Source organism: Pseudochaenichthys georgianus, chromosome 3, assembly GCF_902827115.2.
Source record: "Pseudochaenichthys georgianus chromosome 3, fPseGeo1.2, whole genome shotgun sequence".
Taxonomy (NCBI): domain Eukaryota; kingdom Metazoa; phylum Chordata; class Actinopteri; order Perciformes; family Channichthyidae; genus Pseudochaenichthys; species Pseudochaenichthys georgianus.
Window position 1 is genome coordinate 29905492 of NC_047505.1, and position 27506 is coordinate 29932997.

The 27506-nt window shown below is 42.7% G+C and overlaps 1 protein-coding gene across 1 annotated transcript in view; it reads left to right on the plus strand.

Annotated features, from left to right (window-relative positions):
* The window catches only part of LOC117441035 (protein diaphanous homolog 3-like), a 188885-nt gene that overhangs the window by 88594 nt on the left and 72785 nt on the right, over positions 1–27506 (plus strand). The window contains exons 23-25 of the mRNA XM_071206648.1: positions 6052–6176; positions 11031–11195; positions 22237–22372. Coding sequence (XP_071062749.1) covers positions 6052–6176; positions 11031–11195; positions 22237–22372 — 426 coding nt within the window. The remainder of the gene's footprint in view (positions 1–6051; positions 6177–11030; positions 11196–22236; positions 22373–27506) is intronic.

Below are 27506 nucleotides of genomic sequence, written 5' to 3' on the forward strand. Positions count from 1 at the left end.
ATGCTTGTTGATTCTGTAAACATGCAGTGTATCTTACCAGTTCAATATTTGATCTATGCTACACTCTGCGCTTCTGCACTGTGGTTTGATACCAACATTAATCTTTTTCTGTTGCACAATGACAAGAGATATAACTTTTATTTTTCAAAAGAATACTTCAGGTCATGAATACTGCTAAGATGAATAACAATAGATTCAAGAGTTTGTATGTACAGTAGTTAAGACTTTTGTGTTGCTTTACATCACAGTTACTGTTTTCCTTTTAATTAGCTGCGAGATCATGCTAACAGTCACGCATTGACAGACGCTCCCACATGGCTCTGAGTATGGTCAGTGTTGGGAACATTGTATGGAAAAGGTCACAAACAGGCAGGGACAGACCGGGTGGTCAGCTCAGACTCTCTTATATTCTTTGTTCATATTTCCATGGGCAACTCTCAGGAGGAAGCAGCGAGCAGCAGTGTGTGCACTGTCACAGCATGTTTCTGTTGCTGCAAAGATGATTTTACCCACTGCTCAATTCCCAGCAGGAGGGATTGAAGGGAAGAATGACGAGAAGAAAAACAGACTGAGGATGAAATATGTGACTATTGTTTGGACTCTTCCTCATAAGGACCCCTCCTGGTTTTGTTGGTGCTCTTATAATCTGCGGATAATGATGCTCCTGTTGAGTGTTTCATTTTCTTCCCAACTGTGTCCACAAGCCCATGGCCATGACTCATAAGTGAAAGGGCCAGATCAATAGAGAGCACAAACCCTGGATCTGTCTTCAAGCTTTTTCCACCTCCGTACATGATGGCCACACACCGAGTATATTTTTGTATCTATATATGTTTTGCCCTCTCTCTATCTTCGTCTTTCCCTGTGCGCCTTGGCCATTATTAGATGCATACACTAAGTGTCTCATCTCTTCGCATCTAGTATTCAGACGCACAAATCCCATTTTGTCTTTGTAAACCATGTGTGGCTTCCTTTTCATCAGGTCTGACAGCCATTCGGGAGGCCTGGAGACACACTGAAAGGGATGTGTTACATCTATAGACGCTAACCAAAGAGCTTACTTGAGCATGAAAACAAGGTTTGATAGAGGTAGCAGTAATGATTTGCTCTGCTGTTGCAGAAGCCGCTGTCTTTTGACTGTATGTGACACAGCTTTCGTTCCCCCCATCACCAACCCGGCGTCTCTCATGGAAGCAAAACTGGAGCTTAGTGCAGGGTTCCTTTGTGTCTGTCTTCTAATTTCTGCCCCTCTCTCTTCTTTTCAGTATTACAATCATGTTCTTGACATTGAGAAGCAGTCCTTGTGTGCTGTGACTGTCTGTCATTCTATATGTATCTATCTGTCTCTTTTTATGTCTGTCAATATCTCCCTGTGACTTTCTCTATCTTTCCGTTTGTTGTTATATCAGTCATGCTCTATTTCCACGTTCTCTCTTGCTCCTACTTCTTTTGTCCTTCATCCAAAACACCCTCACAATACACAGCAGTCAGGTTTGGGCTATACATGTGGTTTGTCGCGTTGTACTTGGTTCTGAACTTGATGTTCAAGTCAGAAAAAGACAGAGACATGAATGTGCTCTAACAGGCTACTTCAGCTCTTACATGTTCAAACACCACCTTTCAGTAGCAGACACACTGCTGAGTTGGAAAGCTATGTGTAATATTAATAGACTTGTCTGCATACATTTCATATTGCAAAGGCGTTTTGGTTCAGTTTCTGTTCAAGGCCTGTGGCCCCAAGGAGTCATTAAGAAGTAATGTGGGGAATCAGCCATATTGAGATGTTTCTTTAATATGTGGTTAAAGCATGAGTTTTCTACTTGTAGTTTGACCAGCCTCAGGTTAAAAGTATACAGTGAAAGCAGTCCACACTACAACTTGCTATTCACTGACCTTCATGCTCTTTTAGTATGTATTAGGTGCTCAGCCCGATGAGTTAGCGTCATGACTTCTTCAATTACAAGTCTCCAGTTTCCAGCCTCTGGCACCATCAGTTTAGTCGCACTTGTCTGTCAGGCTCTGGCCTCAGGAGGCAGATCTGCTTTTTTTTTCAGTCTCTTAATTTCCATACATCATAGGATGATCTATAGTGGAGATTTGTGTGTAGCGGTGCTGTTGTGAGTGAGTATGTATGGTCGTGTGCTCCACTCAGTCTCATTTATAGCACAGCAGGTTGGCAGAGTAATAAAAGGATGTCAATGAGGGATTTGACCTCTACAAATAATCCAATTATTATTCCTCCAAAACATCCTATATCTTTCTGCGACCCCTCTGGACCACAGTGGCATTCCAGCACCATTGCTCATAACAATCACTCAGCCTCTAACACAGAAAGAGAAAGCAGAAATAAGGTGGCCACTGAGACCACCATGAAACTCCATCTCTGCTTGTCACCGCACCACAGAGCAATTATACCACAATTCCGAAGTTGTTTGTGACAGATGTGTGTTTATAAAGACCATCAGCGTCATCTGTTTTAAATTACATTTCTCTGTGTTTAACAAAATATTCCAGCTGCTATACTCCTGATGAGTTCCAGACAGATTTTCTCCAGAAGCATATGCCTCAATTTCTGTAACCTGCATGTCTTTTCTTCGTCATGTGACCCTCCACCTTGGGGAGCCTCATCACCAAAAGCTTTCCGTTTGGATAGTAAACAAATGCAGAAGAGGGGGGGGATCCCACTCCAGCGTGTCCAGAACGCAGCCGCCAGACTCCTCACCCACACCAAATCATGGCATCATATCACCCCGGTCCTCAAAGAACTCCACTGGCTCCCCGTTTCACACCGCATCCATTACAAACTCCTGGTCCTCACTTACAAAGCCCTGCACCATCTGCCCCCCCCCCTACCTCACTGACCTCCTCACCCTCTACCAACCACCCCGGTCCCTCAGATCCTCCTCAGCCAGTTTGCTTTCAATCCCCAAGGCCAAACTCCGGAGCTTCGGGGACAGAGCCTTCTCTGTGGCAGCCCCGAAGCTCTGGAACTCCCTCCCCCAAGACCTCCGTGAGTCTGAGTCCCTCACCCTGTTCCAGTCCCGCCTCAAAACCCACCTCTTCAACTCTCTATCCATAAGCCCCCCCCCCCCCCTCTCAATCAACTTCCTCCTGACTGCTTTTCTGTTGTGTTTTGTTTCTTTTTGGTTCTGTCTTTGTTTTTGTTTTGTTTGTCTACCCTCCCTCCCAAATGTAAAGCGTCTTTGGGTTCAGAAAAGCGCTATATAAAATTTATATATTATTATTATTATTCTGCATTTGTTCTTTTCGTCTCCCTCCCCTCACTCTTTTCTCAGTCAGTGCATCACTGGGCTTTAATCATTTCCATTAACATCGGCTGCCGGCTTGGCCTCCTTCCACTTCTGCACGCTGCCCATGTCTCCTCAGCAGATTTCAACTGTTGCTTATGCAGAATGCTTTCAAGAAAAACCGACAGAGATTTAAATGGAAATGATAGAATAGGTGAAGTGTCAGTTTCTGATTGTTTGCTAGAATAATAGTTTGGACAAGTTCATCTATCATACTAATTTGACTGGGCATTGGTCAGATATAAGGAAATAATTAATGATTTAGTCAAAGATTTATGGTTTTAAAGAGTGTTGACAGAATCCAAATCATGTCTCTCAAGAGGCGATAACCTTCTCGGTTGACAGGGGTCGCGGGCTGAAAAGTTTGGGACCCCCTGATCTAGACAGCAGATTTCTGTTTGGTTTTCTGATACAGAACTAACAATCTCATACAAGTTATACAGAAATGTATCTCCAAATCCACAGCAATGTCTCTCTGGCGGACATGTTACTATTACGTTACAAGTAGAAAGTTTTACTGAGGTGTTTTGAATGCTGCTCAATGTGTGACTGACTTGATTGTAGTATCCGGTTCATTAAAAGGCAGGACATTTCATTTATTTAAACAGCTCCCTTGTCCTTACAGCACATGTCATGCAGTACATTACTGTAGAAAGTATGAATCATAATTAAGTGGTTGCTGATGTGGTCTTATAAAGACATTTTTATTTATAAGCATTATTTAGCCAAGCATTCTTTTGGGATGAATTATCTCTTCAACGAGAGACATACGTGGCCATAATGGCAGCTTAGAGTAGTTTATCATATAGTCACATAAAAGCTCTCTTAATAAATGCACCTATCACGACAAATGATGGCTCCACTGTTAACAACATGTAAATCCCTCTGCAGCGACATTTTGTTTTAAAAATATTATTATTTTGAAGAACATACAATTCGGTAAACCTGATCAATTAAATACAAAATTATGATTTGTATTCAGAGCAAAGTGCATCTGTCAAAGAACTGAATCAACTTGTTAATCTTTGGTGAAATATAAGCAATTTTCTTTTTGTTGGTCTAGATTTCAGTCTGCAAAACACCTGCTGCTCCAACTGTAGTCTAGTGTTTATTACAACTATTCAAGACACAATTTAGTTGCCCATTTTCACCAATTAGCATCACAGGTAAAAATATAAGGGTTAAACAAAAGTAATTTGGTAAGTTATTTATAGTAAGTTGATAAAGGCCAAGGTTTATTTTAACATTCATTGATTGTTCAATCATTTTTTATTTTATTTTATCAGATCCACAACATTATTCTATGTCTGTAATGGCAGTAATAATGGTGTTCCTTGAAGACAAATCAATCTTCACCTGACTGGACATTCCTACTGACCCCGACTTAAAGATTCTTCGCATTTATTTTCACCTAAACTTCTTACCAAAATACAACTCAATCCAGCAGCCAGTCCTGGCAGTGCAGCTGCTTTCTGGATACTGCTCTGGTTGAGACATCACTTGTTCCAATGTCCTCTGGGATAGGTTTTTTTTTTTAAAGAACAGTGTGCTATGACATTTCCTTCGCCTGACTGTTAACTATTAATGCCAGTGCTGAAAGACAGAGAAGGAGAGCAGAAAGGTTAACAATAGGACTTTAGGGACAAAGTAAAACGCAGTAGATAGACTGTAGTAAATGTTTTACAGTATGAAGAAGTTGTTATTGCTGTGTCTTTTTTCTCAATCACGAGTGACAGCTTCATGAAAAGTGCCACCTGCCTTTTCCTCTCAGCCAGCTAAATGACTTGTGTGGGTTTGTACGTGCATTCACAAGCTCACCTTCAGCTTCACTCAAAAGACAGTACTCTCACTACACAAAACTTTTTTATTATTAGAATCTACAGCTATTGCAGATTTTTTTACTAGATTGTGGGTGTGTGTTTGCCCCAGACAGTTTGTTCCCATCAGTAAATGGGTTTTATGCTATAAATTCAGTCAGGAGCTTAGCTTCATTGAAGTTTTCTATTTCTTTTTTCTTTTCGTAAAGCATGTATTAGGATCAAGGGACATTTCAAACTACTTAAAAATAAGCAGCTTATGCCTTTTTGTTAAGCAGGGTCTAATCAGGGTAATTTAAGCCATATGCTATATTCAGTGACTAGCTTAATGTGTCAGCCATGACCAACTTAACAGAAAGTTAGGCTCAGTGTTCCCCTGCCCTCCCACCTGCATGATCAAGGCCCCTGTTAATAATTCTAAAGACAAAAGTCAAGAAATATTTCTTGTTCAACAGCCGTGTTCCTACTTCAAAAACATGTAAGCAAACATGGCAGGTATTTGCATTCACTGCAAGATGTAAGTCAAGAAGGGCATAGTATTATTGTATGTATTTAATTGGCTACACATAAAGCATGAGCATATTGGAGGAAATAATAACAAAGAGATAGGTATTGAATGTACCGTCACTTGATGTTTATTTTTTCCTCAGATATTGTTTATTCCCAAGGTGTTGCTGGCACTGTGTGAACCCACAATAACCATGCTTTGCAATTGAGCTGGCGCCTCTCGCTCTTTCCGAGTTCTTTTTTTCTGTATGTTTTTCTCTGATTCTTTCAGAGCCTCAACATAATAATGCTCTTGATTCTACCTGTAATTGAGTTGTCTTTTTTCACATTTCCTTGACATGTGGGTGTGTTTCTGTGTGATGTTATGAATGTGCGTGTGTGTGTGTGTGTGTCTTGCTATACGTGGGTGTGTGTGACAGTGTCTGCAGAGAATCTGGAAAAGAGCCTCAAGCAGATGGAGAGGCAGCTGCTGCAGCTGGAGAGAGACCTGGAGACTTTCTCCTCCCCTGATGACCCCAACGACATGTTCTTCACTAAAATGGCTATATCCTTTTCACACGCATGCGTTCACACACCAGTTCGGGGCATTATTCATGAGTTAACTGTAATGAATTAAACACAAACAAAGACAGAACAATATAAAAATATTTTGGGGATTGGAGTTTGAATGTTTATATTTAACACTGTGGTGCTCCATAGGTTGGCAAATACGGTTTTTACCACATAACTGAATTTGTGGTGTGCAGGTCTTTGGCTAATCATTTAGTTAAACTTATTTCCTTTACCTTTTACATAATGAAATATGCTGTGTTCCCATTACCTTGAACCTGGCCTCCCTACCACTACTGCAATTTTCGATAGGAAATGTTGTAATGATAAGTGGATAAGCCGTGACTCTACCAATCTCCCTCAAAATAAAACCTTCAAAACTGTTTAAACAGAAGGACTGTTCACAACCCATTGAGAATCTCTCAATAAAATAAACAGTAGAGATATCTATTTTAACTGTTAGAACAATACATAAATAGAGGCAAGGTGGTCCTCCCGCACTCTGATCCCATATGCACATTTTGTTCACTGTTGATGAAGTGAAGAGTGTCATGAGTGGCATCCTATTCCATAGTCAAGTTTTTATACCAGTACCCCTATCAGCTCTCTTGAAGGGTACTACACTGAGAGGAGAACTGGGACGGAGGAGAGCATCCTTCGTCTAACGGCCCCTACACACGGCGGTGGGCGTGTCTTGAGCTTGGGGAGTCAACGCGAGCAGCCCGACCAACAACCAACCACATGAATGTCCCGCCCCGGACATACAAAGCAAATCATTCATGCTACATCCATGCTGGCTAAATATACTGTCTATGCTTGCTAGCTGTCCATTCAAACGAAATACACTGGATATAAACTCCCCAAACAAGCGAAAACCTACCAGTTTCCCCCACGGTCTCTGCCACCTCCCCCCATGCCTGGCTCCTCCGGTTTGTATCCCTGTATGTAAAGAGGGACTGGTCATAGAGTACCGGGTGATTCCCTACCGCCACGATCATTTTCTCCTCCTTTTGTTGACATATGGGAAATAACTGCGGTCTGGCTCTCCCAACATACACCCGGTTTGATTGGCTACTGCTTGTACTGTCAGATTTACATACGAGGGATTTGATTGGCTGACGCCTCCGTCGAGGCCGTAACGGCCCCTACACACGGCGGCGTGCGTTGCCGCTTCAACGCTTCTGCCCATTCACTTTGAATGGGGTGACGTCACGATTCGCCGAACTGCATTGTGGGAGCAAAGCGTAGCTTCTCTCGAGGTGCTCGCTGCAAAAGTAGAGCAATGTTCTACTTTTGCCGCCTCGACGGAGGCGTCAGCCAATCAAATCCCTCGTATGTAAATCTGACAGTACAAGCAGTAGCCAATCAAACCGGGTGTATGTTGGGAGAGCCGGACCGCAGTTATTTCCCATATGTCAACAAAAGGAGGAGAAAATGATCGTGGCGGTAGGGAACATACAGGGATACAAACCGGAGGAGCCAGGCATGGGGGGAGGTGGCAGAGACAGTGGGGGAAACTGGTAGGTTTTCGCTTGTTTGGGGAGTTTATATCCAGTGTACTTCGTTTGAATGGACAGCTAGCAAGCATAGACAGTATATTTAGCCAGAATGGATGTAGCATGAATGCTTTGCTTTGTATGTCCGGGGCGGGACATTCATGTGGTTGGTTGTTGGTCGGGCTGCTCGCGTTGATTCCCCAAGCTCAAGACACGCCCACCGCCAAGCGGCAACGCACGCCGCCGTTACTGTCACTCTCTTTCACTACATCAGTCGTTGCTAGAGAAAAAAACAAAAGACATTTAATGTTTTATTCAATTGTCAGTTGATTGTTAAACACATTCCCTAATTAACAAACGCGTAAATACACAATTTCTCTTAGGTTTCGTTGTTGACAGCTGTCCATATTTGTTTGGCAGCAGTGTTAATTATTTACTGTCCTTTGAGATGGAGCAGGTTGACAGGCCTGTCTCATACCTGGTGTGTAAGTGTGTGTTCAATAATACACCATGTATCTCCTTCATGTAGTTTTGATCGATAGCCTTGGGGCTGGGGCACTGATGGCTTATGCTGCAGTAGTTAGCAGAGAACTTGAGTGCACCACAGAAAGGTTAACTGAGAATGGATTTGACAGCTCTCTTTCACTGCTTTTCTTTCTACTTCCAGGTGCCTTGCACAAAATGTGATGTACAGTAGTGATTCAAAACTCCATCAAATTTGAAAATGAAATCTGAAATCTCGCTTTAAGCCTATAACCAAAAGTCACCTTGACACATTCACTTTCACTCACACTCGTCAGGGCTTTACTGTGTCACCATAACATTTTTGATGAGGATGTCTTTCTGCTCAGATGTCATATTCACACCAAGGCCATCCATTTGCAAACATCAAACTGAACACTGTCCCAAGGTTTTTTTCAAAATTGAATATTAAAGTCAATTCTGCAATAGGCTTTTGTTTGCAAAAGCATCAGAAAAAAAAATGTTTTAAAATCCATATTGGCAAGCCCAGTTTGTATGAAGGTGCTCTTAAGTGAAATTTGACATGGAAAACTGTCTTCAATCTCAAATTAACGTATTCTGACCATAACGGATAATTACTCTGCAGGTTTGTATTCGTTTAGCTGTAAGTACCATATCAAAGGAAAGGACATTTCCCGTTGTATTCTTTCAGTTCCTGCTTATCCTAAAAAAAGTATCTTAAAAAAAAATCACATTTGAAACTGTAATGGCTTCACCTGCAGCTGATTAATAATGTTTGCAACACTCATTACTCCAACCCGCATCCAAGTCACAGCAACTCATGAGAAGCCTGGACTGTCAGTTTGGAGACATTGAGAATTCCATTATCGCTTCAAGCACCACTCGAGTGTACAGTTACTGTGTCATTGGTCTTGTGTAATATTTGTGAGCTAAGATTGTAAAGGTGTCATATTGGAGCATGAGAGAAACTGAAGAAAGGGAGATGGAAATATGATGGCATAGGTGGGGGTGGGGGGGGTGTAGTAACAGTGAAGGATCAGTAACAAAGCAAGATTGAACAGAAATTCTTGAAAGTGAGCTGTAGTTGACCACTGATTTCTCTGGAATAGGGAAAAAGTCGAGAGCGGGAACAGGAGGGAGGTGAGACATTTTGCACCCCATGATACTTATCAACTGTGGCTCTTGGCTGTTTCTTCTTTTCTTCCTCTCTTGCTTTCCATCATCTGCTCAGGCTTTCCTCATGCCTCTTTCCCTGAGCCCCTGGCTTGAAACGGTATTACTGACAAGTCAATCTGGGAGCACTGCCTATTGAACTGCATTTACCCAGATGTGAATACCCCTCCCCAGCTAGATTCAACTGAGGCCCAACGTCAAATGGCTCCACCAATTGAGCTGTAATAAAGGTGCTCATTGCTCAATAGGAGCCAAAGAGGCTGCCCACGTAATTGCCAAACCACACTATGCCCCTTTCACACCAACGCGTTTTCAGCTCCGGCTCGGAGCTGGAGCCTGAAAAGTACCGTTTTTTCCTGTTCACACCGCAGAGGCGCCGCCTCTTAGCTCCGGAATCCGGTTCACTTCCAGCTCCAAAAAATTGTCGGTCTAGAGCAGTGCTTCTCAAAGTGTGGTCCGTGAGCGCCCCCAAGTGGTCCGTGAGTATATTGGTAAAATGTCACATTTGAAATAAACAAATGAATTTAAGTTTTCCGCACTCTCACGGGAATATCTCCGCAATGGAGCAGGCTTAAGTTTCATTTTCAATTGCATGATATAGCCCAGCGCAACACCTTCATCACACATATTGCAACTTGTTTGTACCACTTTCAGGCAATTTGTAATCTGTTCTAGAAAAACGATGTGATTTTGGATATTTGTGGAGTTAGGTGGTCCGCGAGTGTTTTTTTATTGGTTAAGTGGTCCTCGGTATGAAAAAGTTTGAGAAACACTGGTCTAGAGGCAAGAGCTTCGGAGCTAAGAGGCGGCGTCGCTTACGTCTCTCTCGTCGAGGCGGGTTGAAGTAGATGCTAAAGACCACAAAGAAGTCTTGCATTTAGCATGTGATGTTTGTAAAGTTCCAAGTAAAGTCGTCCCTTGTAAAGTCGTCCGATGCCTTCCATTTCGTTTCGTAAGAGGATAACCAAAGCGAACAGCGCTTCAATACAATCGTCCATTGTTGTTGTTGTCGATGTGAGGGTTTTCCGCACGGTTTGGATTTTATGAAGCAGCCACGTAAACGGTGACGTCATGACGCAGCAGCGGCAGCTCTGGGCGGTGTGAACAGAGCGGGAGCAGAAAAGGGAAACCGGAGCTGAACCAGAAAAGCTCCCGCTCGGAGCTAGAAAGGGAAAAGCGCTGGTGTGAAAGCCGCAACAGAGACACTTTTGCTTCTTATCTTCCACAACACAAGGTTGTTGGGGTTATTAGCAGGACTGCTGGTTAGGGACACATTTTCATTTTTCATTGATTTGCAAAGAGAGTTACCAAGACATTTTTAAAGAAGCAGCATCAATAAAACTGATTCCAACCCAGATTTAATTTTTGCATGCATCAAACGCTTAGTTTTTTATATATTATTTAAATTTAGTATTGTGTATGTCAAATAAACCATCACAATTTTCAGCCAGATATAAACGAGATGCTGCAGGGGTCATAGCAGTCAACACACTGTAGTATTAACCTGACTGACAGTATCAGAGATCCTCACGCCAACATCACAGTTCACTTCTGAAATGATGCCTCCCGGCTTAAAATGCTTTCTGTTTGTTTTTTCGTTTTTTACATGTTATGCAGTTAAATTGGGAATAGTTTATTTTCTCGAACATTTATTTAACAATTGTTACGACATATGTGACCTTGACCACAACATCCACAGCTTCGGAAAGGTTGCCAGGGAGCAGTATGACAAGCTGGTGATAATGCACGGCAACATGGAGACGCTGTATCACAACATGCTGGAGTACTTTGCCATTGATCCCAAGAAGACCTCTGTGGAGGAGCTGTTCACTGATCTCAGCAACTTCCGTGCCATGTTCACTGTGAGTATACTGTGCCGCAGATTGACCTATAGTAAAAGCATTCAAAATTGTTTTCTGAACTTGTTGTTTGGAAGGGAATATTAACATATTACTGTTTATGTTCACATTACATTGAATTTTGCTGGGTTATCGTTGCTGAGTTGATTCCAGTGGGATTGGCAGTGCACGAATACAGAAAGAATATGGTTAATTCAGCGTAATCATGTGTTGCTAGTGATGTTTACATGAATGTGTAGGCAATTTACTTAAAAAATCTGGCACCTAAAAACAACTACACTTTTTTAAAGATCTTGGAGTGGCAATTCATGTGGACCGGTGTTGCAAAATACCATTTAAAAACGTGATCAAAAAATACTTTGTGTTATTCTGCTTTACTTCCTATGTATCAGCAGTGACATTATATAACCTTTAACCATAATACAATTATGAACATGTTTTATTTTAATACTATTTTTACTTATTGGCTGGTAAAGACCAATCCTCAACGTCTTTGTGTGATTCTTACATCAGACCCCTGTGGTATAAAGCGAAGCAGAACAGTGCCAGTCCTCTGTAGTCCAGTCTCAGCCAGACATTTATGTCATCCCTGGGCTCTGTGGCCTTATCAGTCTGGCTACTGAGAGTTGCAGAGCTGTGGAGACCCACTGTGTTTAATCAGCAGGATTAGTGGCACAGGCCACTGGGTGCTACAGATAATAGTAGCTAATTAGCCTACTAAAGTCCCCGCCCTGCCCCCCACTTAACATGTACCTCACACACACAAATTGATTTCATGCCTCTTTTTCACCAGTTATGCTTTTACATTTATTGTAGTGCAAAACCATAGAGAAAACTGTACATTAGATTTGTTCAGCTAGGGTGGTTCTCGTGGTGGTTGTTGTGCGCCTAATGCAGACATTGTATGCATACTGTACAACATGTATTCTCTACAGTGGATCTGACAATAGCCACTTTTCAGACCAGATGCCTTACCACTAAAATAATCTTTAGAAGATCAGTATTTTTTTAGGCTTTCCTGACATGATCCACTGGTTAAAATGATAATGTCCCATGATAAAGCCAACTGCTACCCAAAATAAAACCACATTAACAGAGTCAAGCTTTTACATGAGCAACTTTACTCAAAGCTACAGCTGTGAAGCTTTACAATAAACTGCACAACTTATATTATGAGTTTGCCAAATTCTCAAATATATTTGACAAATGAGATTATTATTATTTTAAAATTTAATTTCAAAAGGTATTTGGATCATCATTTTAGTTATCTATTTGTATGGCCACAGAAGGCTGGACATGTCTCATCATTCAGTCCTTCTCCCATTATCTTTTGGTCAAATTCACATACTAACACTTAGTTGTCACATATGATATACTGTATCATACCTGAGGCTAAAGTCACTGTAGTATCTACACAATCTTCACAGGCTCGAAGAAACAGAGGCAATCACACAACAAAGGTTCCCATATGCTTTCCCTTTTCATATTTGTTTCCCTATTCTACTCATTCCATGACTTCTCTGGGGTGATTACTTTCCTCACTAGTAGCCAAAACACAGTTAATCACTGGTTGTGTTCCGAGATGAATCAGACCGAGAGTGAATGTTACCAAACTCAATATGTGTCATGCATTTGTTTAATGCCAGTTGATATTAATGAGAATAATCTAGTTGATATGCGATTGGCAGAATATTTACTCATTGTGCAGCTCTAATCCCTTTTTATTTCAGCTCCATAATTTAGGCTTGAGTTCTGCTGTAGTGTTTATGTTCCGCCCAAACATAACAGTTAATGACTGGGCCAGTGAAAGGTGAACAATCCAAGTGTTATAAAGACTAGCATTATATGTTCAAAACTCCAAAGGTAGCTATTTATTTCACTGCGATAGGTCAGCAATTCGTTCAAATGGTCACTTCAGACAGACATATCTTGGGAGAAGCCAAGGCTAGGTCAATGAGTGTAGGAATGCAATAAATCTCCGCTCCGTGACCTCTCGGTCAAATCTGTGTCAGCATTTACCTTGCTGTACCAAGGCCCATGCTAATAGGTGTGTGCTGTCTATAGACCACTGCCTGAGGCAACCTAAGCCTTGAACTACGTGTGTGTGCGTGTGGGTGTGTTTGCGTGTGTGTTTGTTTGTGTGCGTTTGTCATTTTCTGTTAGCAATTTTTATAGGGAGAGCTGCTTAGCTTTTTCACTCACAAATACGGACACACACCCGTGTATACATCACACAAACACGCACACATGCACACACACACACACACACACACACACACACACACACACACACACACACACACACACACACACACACACACACACACGTACAGCATGCTCAGTCACCCGTAGGAAGGAGACCCAGGGCGAGGCCGCACATCTGACAGGAATCCAATTGAGCGTGTCTAATGGCGGACATCCAGGAGAGGAGGAGGAGGAGGGGGGAAGCAGACCTTTAGTGATGAAGGAGAGTGGAGAGCAATTTCCTCAGATAGCTGGTTCTCTCTCTCTTTCCATCCTTCAGCTCTACATTACAGTGAAAATGGATGCTTTGTCATAAGGCAAAGATCACATGACTCTTCTTCTTTTTGTAGTTTCAGACTTTTCACTGTCGGTATCAAAATGTATAGTTTATTATTTTCAGTAGAAAAAGGATTGCCTTCAATGTTGGAAATTATGGATACGTATATTTTAGATTCATAATTCAGATTTAAAACAAACACCAGCCATACCTCAGCTTTAATTAACAGTTTTATACTCAGTTATGTCCACGCTGACTACTTTTGTCTTTGATCAGTCTAATATTGTTAGTTGGTTGTGTCATTTAAGACGATAGAATGGCCCTTTTGTTTGGTTTTAACAGCGATGTTTGGATGTGATTTACTGTTCTATTCTCTTTGTGTAGTTTAAGAGTGATCCTCTCTTAAACAGGCCCACTTGTTGTATTGACCCGTTATTGACTCATCATTGTTTTCCCGCTGCTGGCAGCAGTAAAGGGTCGGGTTTGAAATGAGATGTACTCTTTGCCTCGACAGAGCTCTTCAGTGTATCTGCATAGCTATATCATGGAAACCACCTGCCATTCCTTTTTTTTTTAGCTTTGATAGTATTGAACTTGGCATGGAAATGTCCATGGGTTTGTCGGTCAGACAGTCTGCCATTGCAGACCAGACTGAATTAAATCAAACTTTGACTTGGGTTGTCATGACATTTTCTGCAGACAGTCATCATGGTCTCAATGTGTTGAACTTGACTGACTCTGGTGCCCTGACTTTCCCTCTTACACTGCCATTAGGTTGACATTGGCTGTCTATTGATTGGATTGGCATGACACTTGATGAAATATATAAAGCCCCTAAAGGACTTATCCTTATGACTTTTGGTGGTCCATTGACATTTTATCATGCACTTTTTCAGTGCAATATCTCAACTTCTACTTGATATATTAGCCCAAAACTGTGTACAAACAAATATAATCCTCAAATGATGGTGCCTGATTAATTTTCTGATCTAATTACTCAATGTGTATGGTCCCCTCTGGTTACATTTTGATTCATAACTACCATCATTAATTTGGTTAATGACTACACATTCCTGCAATACTACTGACTTTCCCATCATCCTCAATTATACTTTGTTCACATGCCAACACGCTAAACTATGATTGGGAACAATGTAAACCTCAGCATTAGGGATGTTCCGATCGATCGGTCACTGATCGAGATCGGCCGATACTCACTCTCTACCGATCGATCGGTGCTCTCTAAACATGCCGATCGCGAGAGCCGATCGCAAGACGTAAAATACATGACACTTTTCTCTGTGTGCGGCAAAACAAGCTCGCCAAAATGGCTTCACCGGTCTGGCATTATTTTAAGGTGTCCGAAAAAGACAGTAAAATAGCGGTATGCAACGTGTGTGAAGCAGAAATCCTGCAGCTCCGCCCGCCGGACCGGTAAGCGGAGCGTAACACACTTAGCTATTTTATCTACTTCTGGAACAAGCTAAACTAGTTATTATAAATATATTTATTCTTCACTGTCGGGTAACTCATTACTGGATCAGTGAGCTGCATGAGATACTGACAGGCTGTCAGGAGAGAGAGAGAGGGGGAGGGAGAGAGGAAAAGAGAGCGCTTCCGCTCTGTTATTATCCAAAGTGAATGTAAACTTGAATAATGTACTTCATTTGAATGTAATAATTAAGTTGATTGTTGTTTGTGGAAGCTCCAGTGAATGAGCCCCATTAACTGAGTTTAAACATCACTTTAAATGGAAGATTTAACGTGATGTTTAAATCTTCCATTTAGGCCCCGCCCACTCGATCGGTATCGGCCCCGAAATTGGCGATCGGAGCATCCCTACTCAGCATATTAACATCATTGTCACTATGAGCATATTAAGATGCTGGTGTTATTATTAGCTTCAAAGCACCATATTGTCACTGTATAGCTTTACAAAACAACTAACATGGCTTTAGACTCTACTCTCTTAAGAAGATGGTCTGTTTATTATTTGCCAACATTTCTAACTAGTTGCATAACATTATAAAAACTTACTTTATTTTAAAGTTTACAAAAATATAGATGTTAAATTGAATGGTAATCCAATCTTTGAGGCTGTTGTAATCAGTTATTTTGAAAATAGTTTGTGACGAGGGTAGCGATGGCTCTGTTTGTTTGTTATAGTGCAAGTACGTTTACATTCTGCTATGCTAATCAAATTTGACTTTTTAATCAGAGCGCTGCTTGATAGTGAAGAGGGGAAGGCCTGTCAGACTTTTGACCATGTTCACATTAAACGTCCACCTCCGCTGAACACTAATCAGGGATAACTTAATTGTTGTTTATTGGAAATGTATTATGTGTCAGTACTTTTGTACTTCCCTTATTTTCCTCATTCTTTCTGTCCATAATGTACCAAAGTGGATGCCCATTAAGAATGTACTAATTTGTGAATCAGTGGTTGCCAGGATCAACTCACAGTTTCATTACATTAAATCAAAGTACATTTTGTGGAGGAGTTGGTTTTATATATTTTTTAAAAGAGCTGTGAACAGCCATTTGGTATTCAAATTTCTTCAGCGCTCTCCTCTTCTTTTGATATTCTATAAGCCTGTTGAGTGGCACACACCAGTTTCGTTTGCTTCTATTCACTTTTTACGTGAGAGCGCTCAGATAAATGTTGTCTTTAATATTTGTCTGGTAAGCTGCCAACAAAATGAAATGTCACAGTGGTCTGCATGAATAAGAACAGAATATTCTCTCCAGTAAAAGATCAAGGTCACAGCGTGCGGATGTGCAGCATTTGATAGCAAACATGGAGCATAGGAGGGATTTTGACTTCTTATTATGCAGCTTTACATGAACAAAGAGGATACGGGATACTGTGAATATAGTATACTGTTAAACACCTATTGTTCATTTGAGTTTTCATATCTCCATATTTCAATTGGCTTGACGTTAGTTATTCAACTAAGGTGACCAGCTATTTTCTGGGTTGAAGAAAAACAGTATGCAACTGTCTAACCTTGACATAACAGCTTAATAAGTATGATGCTATACTGACTTGTAATCGGGGGAGTGGTGCCTGTGTTAATGCCAGGAGGTATAGACTATAATCAACTTGCTTTATTTGGTGAAAAAGTCTTCTGGTTTTGACTCATTGTTATTGTGTTTCCTAATGGACAGAAAGCTAAAGTAACTCTAACCAATACCTGCTTCTAACTTTAGCTGCTACCGCTAGTTAGCTAGGGCAGGCAATATAGCCGGTTAGTCGCATTTGCAGGCTTACTTTGTCTTGTGTTTTTGCACATGCTTGATGTTTGGCTGTAATCAAAGTTTTCAACTAGTTTCAGATCATAAGCAATATCATAAGAAATGCATGTGTACACCTATACATATTTATGACTGAAGTGCACAAGGGAATTTAACTCTGCAGGGGTGCTAAATTGCACAATTACCAAATCCTACATTATTTACATCAGTCTCCTACAGTGGCAGGTAAAAGAGAGTCCCCTGGTCACTTGTACGCAGACTTAATAACCATCTTTCAGTGGGGCTCAGTAAGTGACTGCCTGTCTTTATCGTGCCACTGTCTTTTTTCAAGTACTACACCGTATATTTTTGTAGTGAGTGTGTATTTATTGGGATCCATTAATGTTGGTGGCATTACTATTCTTCTACTGACCCGCCTGTCAAGTTGGGGTGTGTGAATAAAGCAAGAGGAGGGGAGACGAGGGGGAGGAGTTGGGTGTTTGATAAAAGCCCAGACTCCTTTTATTTAAGTGACTGGCTATTGATCTGGATACCAATCATGCTAGCACTCTATTCAACCATATGCAGTTTGTCTCTTGGCTGTGGCATTATTGAGCTATCGACACTATGGTTTGAGTTTAACAACCCTGCAGCAAAGGGATTATAGAGCCGGTACCCACAGTGTTGGATGTATTGTAGATAGTATACCAACAATAAAGCAGGCAGGCATAATAGAGAGGAAAAGTCCCGCCCTTCTACTTCCGCCCCATGGGACCTTATTTCGGAAAAATTATGTGTTGAAGTCAGTGGGGAGAGAAAGATTATCTTTCGATCCCGTTTGAATTGTGCCATGAATTACACATATGATGATTGTCAATTTAAAAAATAATTTCCACGTCAAAAAAGTCACAGTTTGTCGTAAAACTGTTGAAATATAAGACTATGAAAAATACGTAACTAGAAAGACTACAAATCCCAGAGTCGCGTAAGTGATGTCATTAACGTTACACATTACACTCGTGTTACTCACCGAAACCTTATTAAGACGGTCCTGCATGCTGGCTCTTACGGAACCGACTAACTCCCCTTTTTCGTATGTACATCTCTCAACATGCCCAGACTTGTAGTGATTTTCACCTCTTTTAATACTTTTCGCCTCATTCTGAAAGAAAGAGGTGAAATGTGCCAACGTGACGGCCATCTTGGTGTTGGCGACGTGTGCAAGACCAGAGATGTAGTTCATTGAGCGTTTCACACAAAGAAATGTGTTACTTCACAGTTTTACGACACATTTTTATTTGTTTGACTTGATGAACCTGGGGGCTGTGTTGTCTGGAACCTTGTGTTCCTGGTAGGGTCTCCCATGGCAAATTGGTCTCAGGCAAGGGGTCAGACTAAGATTGGTTCAAAAGACCTCATGAAAGAAACAAGAACAAGAAGTGAGGATACCCGGCAACTCTGACTGTTGTGTGTGCTTATGCACCCAACAGCAGTTCAGAGTATACAGCCTTCTTGGAGACCCTGGAAAGAGTCCTGTATGGGGCTCCTGAAGGGGACTCTTTAATCTTGCTGGGAGACTTCAACGCACATGTGGGCAATGATGGAGACACTTGGAGGGGCGTGATTGGGATGAACGGCCCCCCTGATCTGAACCGGAGTGGTGGTTTGTTACTGGACTTCTGTGCTAGTCATGGATTGGCCATAACAAACACCATGTTCGAACATAAGGATGCTCATAAGTGTACGTGGTACCAGAGCACCCTAGGCAGAAGGTCCATGATCGATTTCGTTAACGTATCATCGGACCTGAGGCCGTATGTTTTGGACACTCGGGTAAAGAGAAGGGCGGAGTTGTCAACTGATCACCATCTGGTGGTGAGTTGGGTCGAGTGGCGGGGGAAGCCTCTGGATAGACCTGGTAAGCCCAAACGTGTAGTTCGGGTGAACTGGGAACGTCTGGAGGAGGCCCAAGTTCAGGAGGCCTTCAACTCGCACCTCCGGCGGAGCTTTTCGGGCATTCCTGTGGAGGTTGGGGACATTGAACCAGAGTGGTCGGTGTTCAAAGCCTCTATTGCCGAAGCCGCGGTGGGGAGCTGTGGTCTCAAGGTCCTAGGTGCCTCAAGGGGCGGTAACCCTCGAACCTCCTGGTGGACACCGGTGGTCAGGGAAGCCGTCCGACTGAAGAAGGAGGCCTTCAGGGATTTGTTATCCCGGGGGACTCCCGAGGCAGTTGCAACGTACCGACAGGCCCGAAGGGCAGCAGCCTCACCCGTGGCCGAGGCAAAGCAGCGGGTGTGGGAGAAGTTTGGAGAAGACATGGAGAAGGACTTTCGGGCGGCACCAAAGTTGTTCTGGAAAACTGTCCGACACCTCAGGAGGGGGAAGCAGGGAACCATCCAAGCTGTGTACAGTAAGGATGGGACGTTGTTGACCTCAACTGATGGAGTGTTAGGGCGTTGGAAGGAACACTTTGAGGAACTCCTGAACCCGACAACTCCGCCCTCTATGTTAGAGGCAGAGCTGGAGTATGACAGGGGATCAACACCAATCTCCCGGGGGGAGGTCACTGAGGTCGTCAAACAACTCCACAGTGGCAAAGCCCCGGGGGTGGATGAGATCCGCCCGGAAATGCTGAAGGCTCTGGGTGTTGAGGGACTGTCATGGTTGACACGTCTCATCAACGTTGCGTGGAAGTCGGAAACAGTACCGAAGGAGTGGCAGACCGGGGTGGTGGTTCCCCTTTTTAAAAAGGGGGATCAGAGGGTGTGTGCCAATTACAGAGGCATCACACTACTCAGCCTCCCCGGGAAAGTTTACTCTAAGGTACTCGAAAGGAGGGTCAGGCCGATTGTCGAACCTCAGATTGAGGAGGAACAATGCGGATTCCGTCCTGGTCGTGGAACGACAAATCAGCTTTGTACTCTCGCAAGGATCCTGGAGGGGGCCTGGGAGTACGCTTATCCGGTCTACATGTGTTTTGTAGACTTGGAGAAGGCGTATGACCGAGTTCCCAGGGAGTTACTGTGGGAGGTGCTGCGGGAGTATGGGGTGAGGGGGTCTCTACTCAGGGCCATCCAATCTCTGTACTCCCAAAGCGAGAGCTGTGTCCGGGTCCTCGGCAGTAAGTCGGACCCATTTCCGGTGAGGGTTGGCCTCCGCCAGGGCTGCGCTTTGTCACCAATCCTGTTTGTAATATACATGGATCGGATTTCGAGGCGTAGTCGTGGGGGAGGGGGTCTGCAGTTCGGTGGACTAAGGATTGCACCACTGCTTTTTGCAGATGATGTGGTTCTGATGGCTTCATCGGTCTGCGACCTGCAGCACTCACTGGATCGGTTCGCAACCGAGTGTGAAGCGGCTGGGATGAGGATCAGCACCTCCAAATCTGAGGCCATGGTTCTCAGCAGGAAACCGATGGACTGTCCACTCCAAGTAGGGAATGAGTCCTTACCCCAAGTGAAGGAGTTCAAGTATCTCGGGGTCTTGTTCTCGAGTGAGGGAACAATGGAGCGTGAGATGGGCCGGAGAATCGGAGCAGCGGGAGCGGTACTGCACCGTTGTGACGAAAAGGGAGCTGAGCCAGAAGGCAAAGCTCTCTGTCTACCGGGCCATTTTCGTTCCTACCCTCACCTATGGTCATGAAGGATGGGTCATGACCGAAAGAACGAGATCGCGGATACAAGCGGCCGAGATGGGTTTTCTCCGCAGGGTGGCTGGTGTCTCCCTTACGGCCCGTCTACACTACAGCGTCGACAGCGTCGAAAGCTCCAATCTGCCCATTCACTTTCAATGGGGTGACGTCACGTAGCCGCGCTTTTTCGCCAAACTGAATTGTGGGTAGCAGAGCGGTCCGTCTCAGGCGTCTCCGGCGACAGAAGTTGAACAATGTTCAACTTCTTGAACAACAGTTGAACAATGTTCAACTTCTGACGCCGGAGTAGCCAGCGCCAGCCAATCAAATCCCGTTTCCCAAAATCTGACAGCTGAAGCCGTAGCCAATCAAACCGCGTCTAAGCTGGGAGAGATATCCCGCCGTTCATTTCTATATTTAAAAAAAAGTCGGAGGAGAAACTAACTATCGCCGTAGCAAATCACCCGGTTTTGTATGACCAGACCCTCTTCACCTACCGGAGGAACCAGGCATGGAGGGAGGTGGCAGAGACAGTGGGGGAAACTGGTAGGTTTTCGCCTGTTTGGGGAGTTTATATATATATTGCTCGCATAAAATCCCCGGGGGTTTTTGCCTTGTATGTCGGGGGCGGGAGATTCATGTGATTGGTTGTTGGTCGTGTTGCTTGAATAAAATCCCCAAGCTCCAGACACGCCCAGCTCCAAGCTATTTTTGAAGCTGTAGTGTGGACGCTCCGTTAGGGATAAGGTGAGAAGTTCGGTCATCAGGGAGGGACTCGGAGTTGAGCCGCTCCTCCTTCGCGTCGAAAGGAGCCAGTTGAGGTGGTTCGGGCACCTAGTTAGGATGCCACCTGGGCGCCTCCCTAGGGAGGTGTTCCAGGCACGTCCAGCTGGGAAGAGACCAAGGGGTAGACCTAGGACCAGGTGGAGGGATTATATCTCTTCGCTGGCCTGGGAGCGCCTTGGGATCCCCCAGTCAGAGCTGGTTGATGTCGCCAGGGAAAAGAAAGTTTGGGGCTCTCTGCTGGAACTGCTACCCCCGCGACCCGACCACGGATAAGCGGGAGAAGATGGATGGATGGATGGATGGATGGAAAAAATATACATATTGGCTTCACCAGGTCAGCAATAGGAAAAGCCATTTATTTTTCAGGACTTAAAAAATATCAACCAACAATGCGTTATAGCAACATATACTGCTCGCTCTTTCAGTCTCAATAATTACATTTAAACAATAAATAACATGCAATGCTAAAAACTCTACCCCAATAATTTTTGGGTCATCAAAAATACATTACATGAGGAAAGATTATGGCCAAAAAATTGAAAAGACGCTGTACATTTGAAACGGGGATAAAGAGGTAAAAGTGACAACCGAAAACACATAGCGCCCAGGTGGCTCACCTCGCAGACCCTCTGTTGTTCTGGTGTCTGAATTCATCTTCGTCAAGTCGTTTTGTGTCTGGCAAGACCAGGCTGATATCCACCTTGGAAGCTTCATCTGACTTAATGGTGCCTGATAATGATGTCTTTAGTGTTTGACAGCTGCCTCTGCCTTTGACAGGCTCTGTACTACTGTAATTAACCCCAGTTAGCAATTGGTCTTGTTTCTTCTTTATTTCTGTCTTTGCTCATCTTACTTCCTCCCTCTCCCCACAGCAAGCTCTAAAGGATAACCTGAAGCGGAGAGAAACGGAGGAGAAGCAGAGGAGAGCACGTGCAGCGAAGGAGAAAGCTGAGCGTGAGAAGCAAGAGAGACAGCAGAAGAAGAGGAGGCTGCTGGAAGTCAATGGAGGTAGAGATCGTTCATTCTTCTTTGCCAATCAACTCATGCATCTTCAAGCCCTTTACAGAGATACACATGGTGCAAGAGATCAATCAAAGACAATGGCTGTCATTTATCAGGCAAACATAAGCACCATTTTAATGAATTATAGGAGATACCTTTTTTCTCACAATTCAGTTTTTCTTTTAGAAAGTTAAAACTCACAAAGTCATTTGTGTTTATATGTGATTGATTGGCAAGCAGTTAAGTATTGCTTGAAATAATTGAATACAAAATTACTGGTTGCCCGATTGAAAGAGAATGTCAAAAAAGTGTTTTAAAGAATATGTCACTCCTATGACATCTCCATTAAATGATTAGTTTCAACTTGTTATTTCTGACCAATTAATCTTTCAAATGTAGTTTACTACTTTTTGAAAAGCACACATTATCTTGCACTACATTGCAACTCACTGTGTTGTGTATTCTGTCTTATGAAGGTAATATTCACATTAGGGCTGCACGATATTGGAAAAAACTGACATTGCGATTTTTTTACCCCCTGCGATATATATTGCGATATGAAAACATACAGGAATTTAAGAAAAGACAGTTTTTTTTTTTTTTCCGAAAACCATCCTTTCTTGAACTTTAATGCTATACAATTTTTTTAAACTAGATGAAGGATTTTAGTCACAGACGTCTGGATCTTAAGATTACATTTATTATGATTGATTGATCCAAGTACGGACGTTCACCTTGACCTTTCTCTGCAAGTCAGATCACAAGTTACATGACAAATGACAAGCATAGATGATTACTGAAATTCATCCAGGTCAGTTGGTTCAAAGACAGCCTCAAAATTCTGTATTAATTGAATACGTCTACACTCACAATGTATATTAATACATATTACATTAAATATTGACATTAGATGTTTAACAGCACAGGTCTTGAACTAAAGCAACAAGCTACATTGTTTTTATCCACCTGCCTGTTGTAATAGCAATGCAGCCAAATGATGCATTGAGAATGATCTGCCTAAAGAAAAATCTACTGGCCTAATCAATTGAGTTCAAAAATCAGTCACAAAATATGCAGAAAAGCAATCACTCTCAAGTCGGGACATTTTAATAAGGTACCAATAACTAAAATGTATTCAAATTAACATTTCAGACTGTGTCAACAAGCCCTTACAAGAATTTCATCTAATGGATTAGGGGCTCGTAAGGGGCTTGATCCTGGCTCATGTTTGTGGACAGCAATACGATATTTCCCCCCACAACACAGTGTTGCAGAATAAAGAGCAGTTTCCTTGTAGATTCCTGTATTGTGTAATGACGTGTAGTACTTTTCAATAGTAATTTCTAAATATATAATTGGCACAGTTTGTCAGTAATTGTTTTAGGTAGTGTAGTAAAAAAAGTTTTTCTCTAAAGCTATCCATTGCTTTGGTGCTCAGATATAACGTAGCTGGAATGATAACTGTTGTTTACAAAGCAGGTTCAGACATTACTATAAGGAAATAACGCATCTATCTTATGCCAGAGCATCTGGTTCTGGCTGCCAGTAGTTTTATATGTGTTTGTCCTTCTCCTTTGGAGAACTACCAATGCCATTAACTTGCTCAACAGTGCAGCCTCCAGAACGTTTTCCAATGCCAAAGCCATGGCTGCCAGTGCAGTGGAGCTTGGCAATCGTAGCCCTGCGCTAGCATCTATAGCTAACAGGACTATGCCAGCCAGTGCAGAACTCCTGTACATGTTAGAGTTCAAGTTGTTAGAGTTCAAGTAGAGAACCACCATGCTCCATCCAGGACAAAGTACTGCTGTGGGCACACTACCTAGCCAAACCAAGGTCTCTTTTAGCTACATCATAATCCAAACCTTTCCCTGTTCCCTTCTGTCTCGCCTGGACATCCCTCAATTATCATCCTTTGCCAATGAGAAGAGTTAAACAGTGCTGGACTCATCCATATGATGAGGCATGCTAAATTGAAAATAATTTATGGTATCTAGTTATGTAATGTGTGTCAAAACATTAGCATGAGCTGTATGTCACCCTCTGTCATGCTGTGGTTATTACAACTTATTGAGAGTAAATGGTCTGCAGATAAAAACACAACGCATGACTCAGTTTCTGCATTGGCAGACACAATATTTGAAGAAGGTGCTCCTACTGTACTCGTAACATAAACTTTCATTTTAGAATAATGAATAAAGATATCCAAGTTTAAGTCAGATTGGTTTATGTGGATTACTTCCCTATCAATGTGCTCTTTTTTCCCCTTTATTTTATTCATACAAATACAACAAATGCTATGTGTGTGTGAGAGACAGAGGGGAATATGTGCAGTGCCCTTTAAATACATGTTTACCCTATGGTCTGCTATTATTAATGCAGTATCTGCTGTATCACCACACACAAACACAAATCCCCAGCAAGAAGCATGTTGCTGGCAGCATCATGCTGTGGTTAAGCTTCACTGCAGAAGGCCCTGGATGGTGGAGAGTAAAATGAATGCATTAGACAGTAGAGGAATCCTGAAAACAGAACCTTAAAAAAAACCTGTGACTGAGGAAACAATCTAATTTCCTGCAAAACTGGCTTAAAAACAACAAGGTTGATGCCCGGAAGTGAACTAAACACTATCCAAAGCAAAATCCGAGCAGTTTTGTTCTGATTTGTGTTGTAAACTAAGAAAAGGGACTTCATTTCTATCGTCACTGTACAGTATATACTTAGCACATGTTAATGGTGTGTGTGTGAAGTTAGTTAATCTCTCAAATTGACAGCACCAATGTCTTTCCTCTGTGTGTGTGTTGAGTTGAGTTTCTTGCAAACTTATTTTTTAGAAAAACTAGTTCAGAAATATGAAAATCATGAGAATAAACTCAACCAAATTTGTCAGAAAGGCTTATACAAATATGCCTAGAGCTTGAAATGTACTTAGATACGCTCAAATTAAGATAAAGCTAAAGGCAAACTCGATGACATCCCCGGGTAGTGATGTTTCTGGCAATGGATGACACACACGTGCACACACAGATTTTCAGGATGAATATGTGATAGAGATTTGGCATTGTGCTGCAGACGCAGGACAGGATTTACTCTCTCTCTCTCTCTCTCACACACACACACACACACACACACACACACACACACACACACACACACACACACACACACACACACACACACACACACACACACACACACACACACACACACACACACACACACACACTCTGTCTGTCAGCCTATTTATTAACTAAAGAGCTTTCTCTTTGTTTGTCAGGGAGGATTGTCCTCAATGTAGATGTTCTGTGTAATCATCTGATTATCCATCAATTCCCTAAAAAGCCCCAGAGAGGCTGCATATCCACATTATGTTGAAGGGAACACCAATAAGACACAGGGGTAGGTAGGGGGGAGCGCTTCCTGGAGGAACTGATCATAATGGATGTTTAGCTCCTTTACTTTCTGCAGGTATCTGCATGTAGGTTGGTTTTTAGCTTTACCTACTTATATTTTCCTGAAATATGAGCTTCTCCCAGTTTCCTACTCTTTCCATTGGTCTCTTCTGTGTACCACATACCGGGTTCTGCCTACACAATCATATGCAGCCTGGCTTCGTCATCTGTATGTGTTCTGGCAGTCTGAGAGAGGGTAGGCATCATTTGCATAGAGCCCTATGGAGATTGAAATGCAGATTGAATAGGTGTTTTTCCTCCTCCTCTAGCTGTGCCTGGCTTGTGTATGACAAATATGTTGCATTAACTCCCAGGGTAGGCCGGGAGCGGGAATGTTTGTGGAGCGACAAATGACACATCAGAGCTTTATTTAACATTCCCTACATGGCTACAAGCGATGAACTATTAAGATGTCAAATAAAAGAACAGCTAGAGATGCAACTCGGCATGCAAAGATGCTAAAAGGATAGGAGGGGCGTGAGAAAGAGAGAGATAGGCGAAGAACATGTGAAGATTGTATAAGCTACTGTATGTTATCATGAGCTATAGATATACTAAAGGCAACATATTTCCCCCTTATATCATTACATTTAATTTTGGGGACCCTTATATCAGCAATTTTGGGTTAAGTTTCTTGCCCAATGACACTAAATGTTGACTCCGGGGCTGGGGTAGACAACTGTTTCTCCCCCTGAGCCCAACCAACCCAGCATGATGCTCATATACTGTAGCTGGTTTAGATGTGATGGTTCCCTGTGTTGCTGTGGGTGCGCATCATTTGTATTCCAAGGTTTATAAATATGTGGGACCCAACACAAAGCCAGGTATTGTAAAAACACTTTGAGAAATCAAAAACACGTTTGTCATTACTACGGTCTGAAAAGTGTGAATACATCGACGGAACCTTGTTCATACTTCTGTTGAACCCATCTGTTTTGTATCGTGGTGCTGTGCCACAGTATATCAGTGATGCACAGGGTGTGGAAATGTTTTTGTCTCTACTAGTTTGTAGTGAGAGCCAGATTGTTGGTGCAGAGTGGGTGCAGTTACTCTTCAAAGAGTTAGTTTGAATTGGTTTGATATTTAATCTGCTATATTTTGGTGTCTGGATCCAGACCTGCTTGCTTCTACTTAAAGGGGACCTATCATGCAAAATGCACTCTTGTACGTCTTTTACACATGAATATGTGTCCCCGGTGTTCCAGGGAACTCACCAAGTGTCAGGAAACACAACCCTCTCTATTTTCCTCCACACCCAAATCTCTAAAAAAGGGGCTGCAACGGATCTGATTACAGACTGATCCAGATTTGAACACTGTCCTGACGTCAGGACGGTGGCGCTACGGCTATTGGTCAATTCTCCACCTATCAGGGGAATGAGATGTTGGGCCACGGCCGGCCATTGCTGCTCGAAAGCGCTGGAGACGCTGTAGTACATATGCCAGGCCTGTAAGTGGCGCTGTAGGCTGCCACAAAAGCAGCGAAGAAGACTTCCCTTGCATGGTTGCCATGGTTGCCCTTCTGTTTATTCTCCGCTGTGGCTCTTTTTCTCCCTCCCCGAGGCAAGCATTTGCGCCTCCTGCTTTAAAACAAATGAATAACGTGTCCCTTGTGTGTCGGTATTCTTTTCCCCAAAATGACCGCGTTGCTGCACATTATCCCGCTTATCACATGGCCACATTCTCAACAAA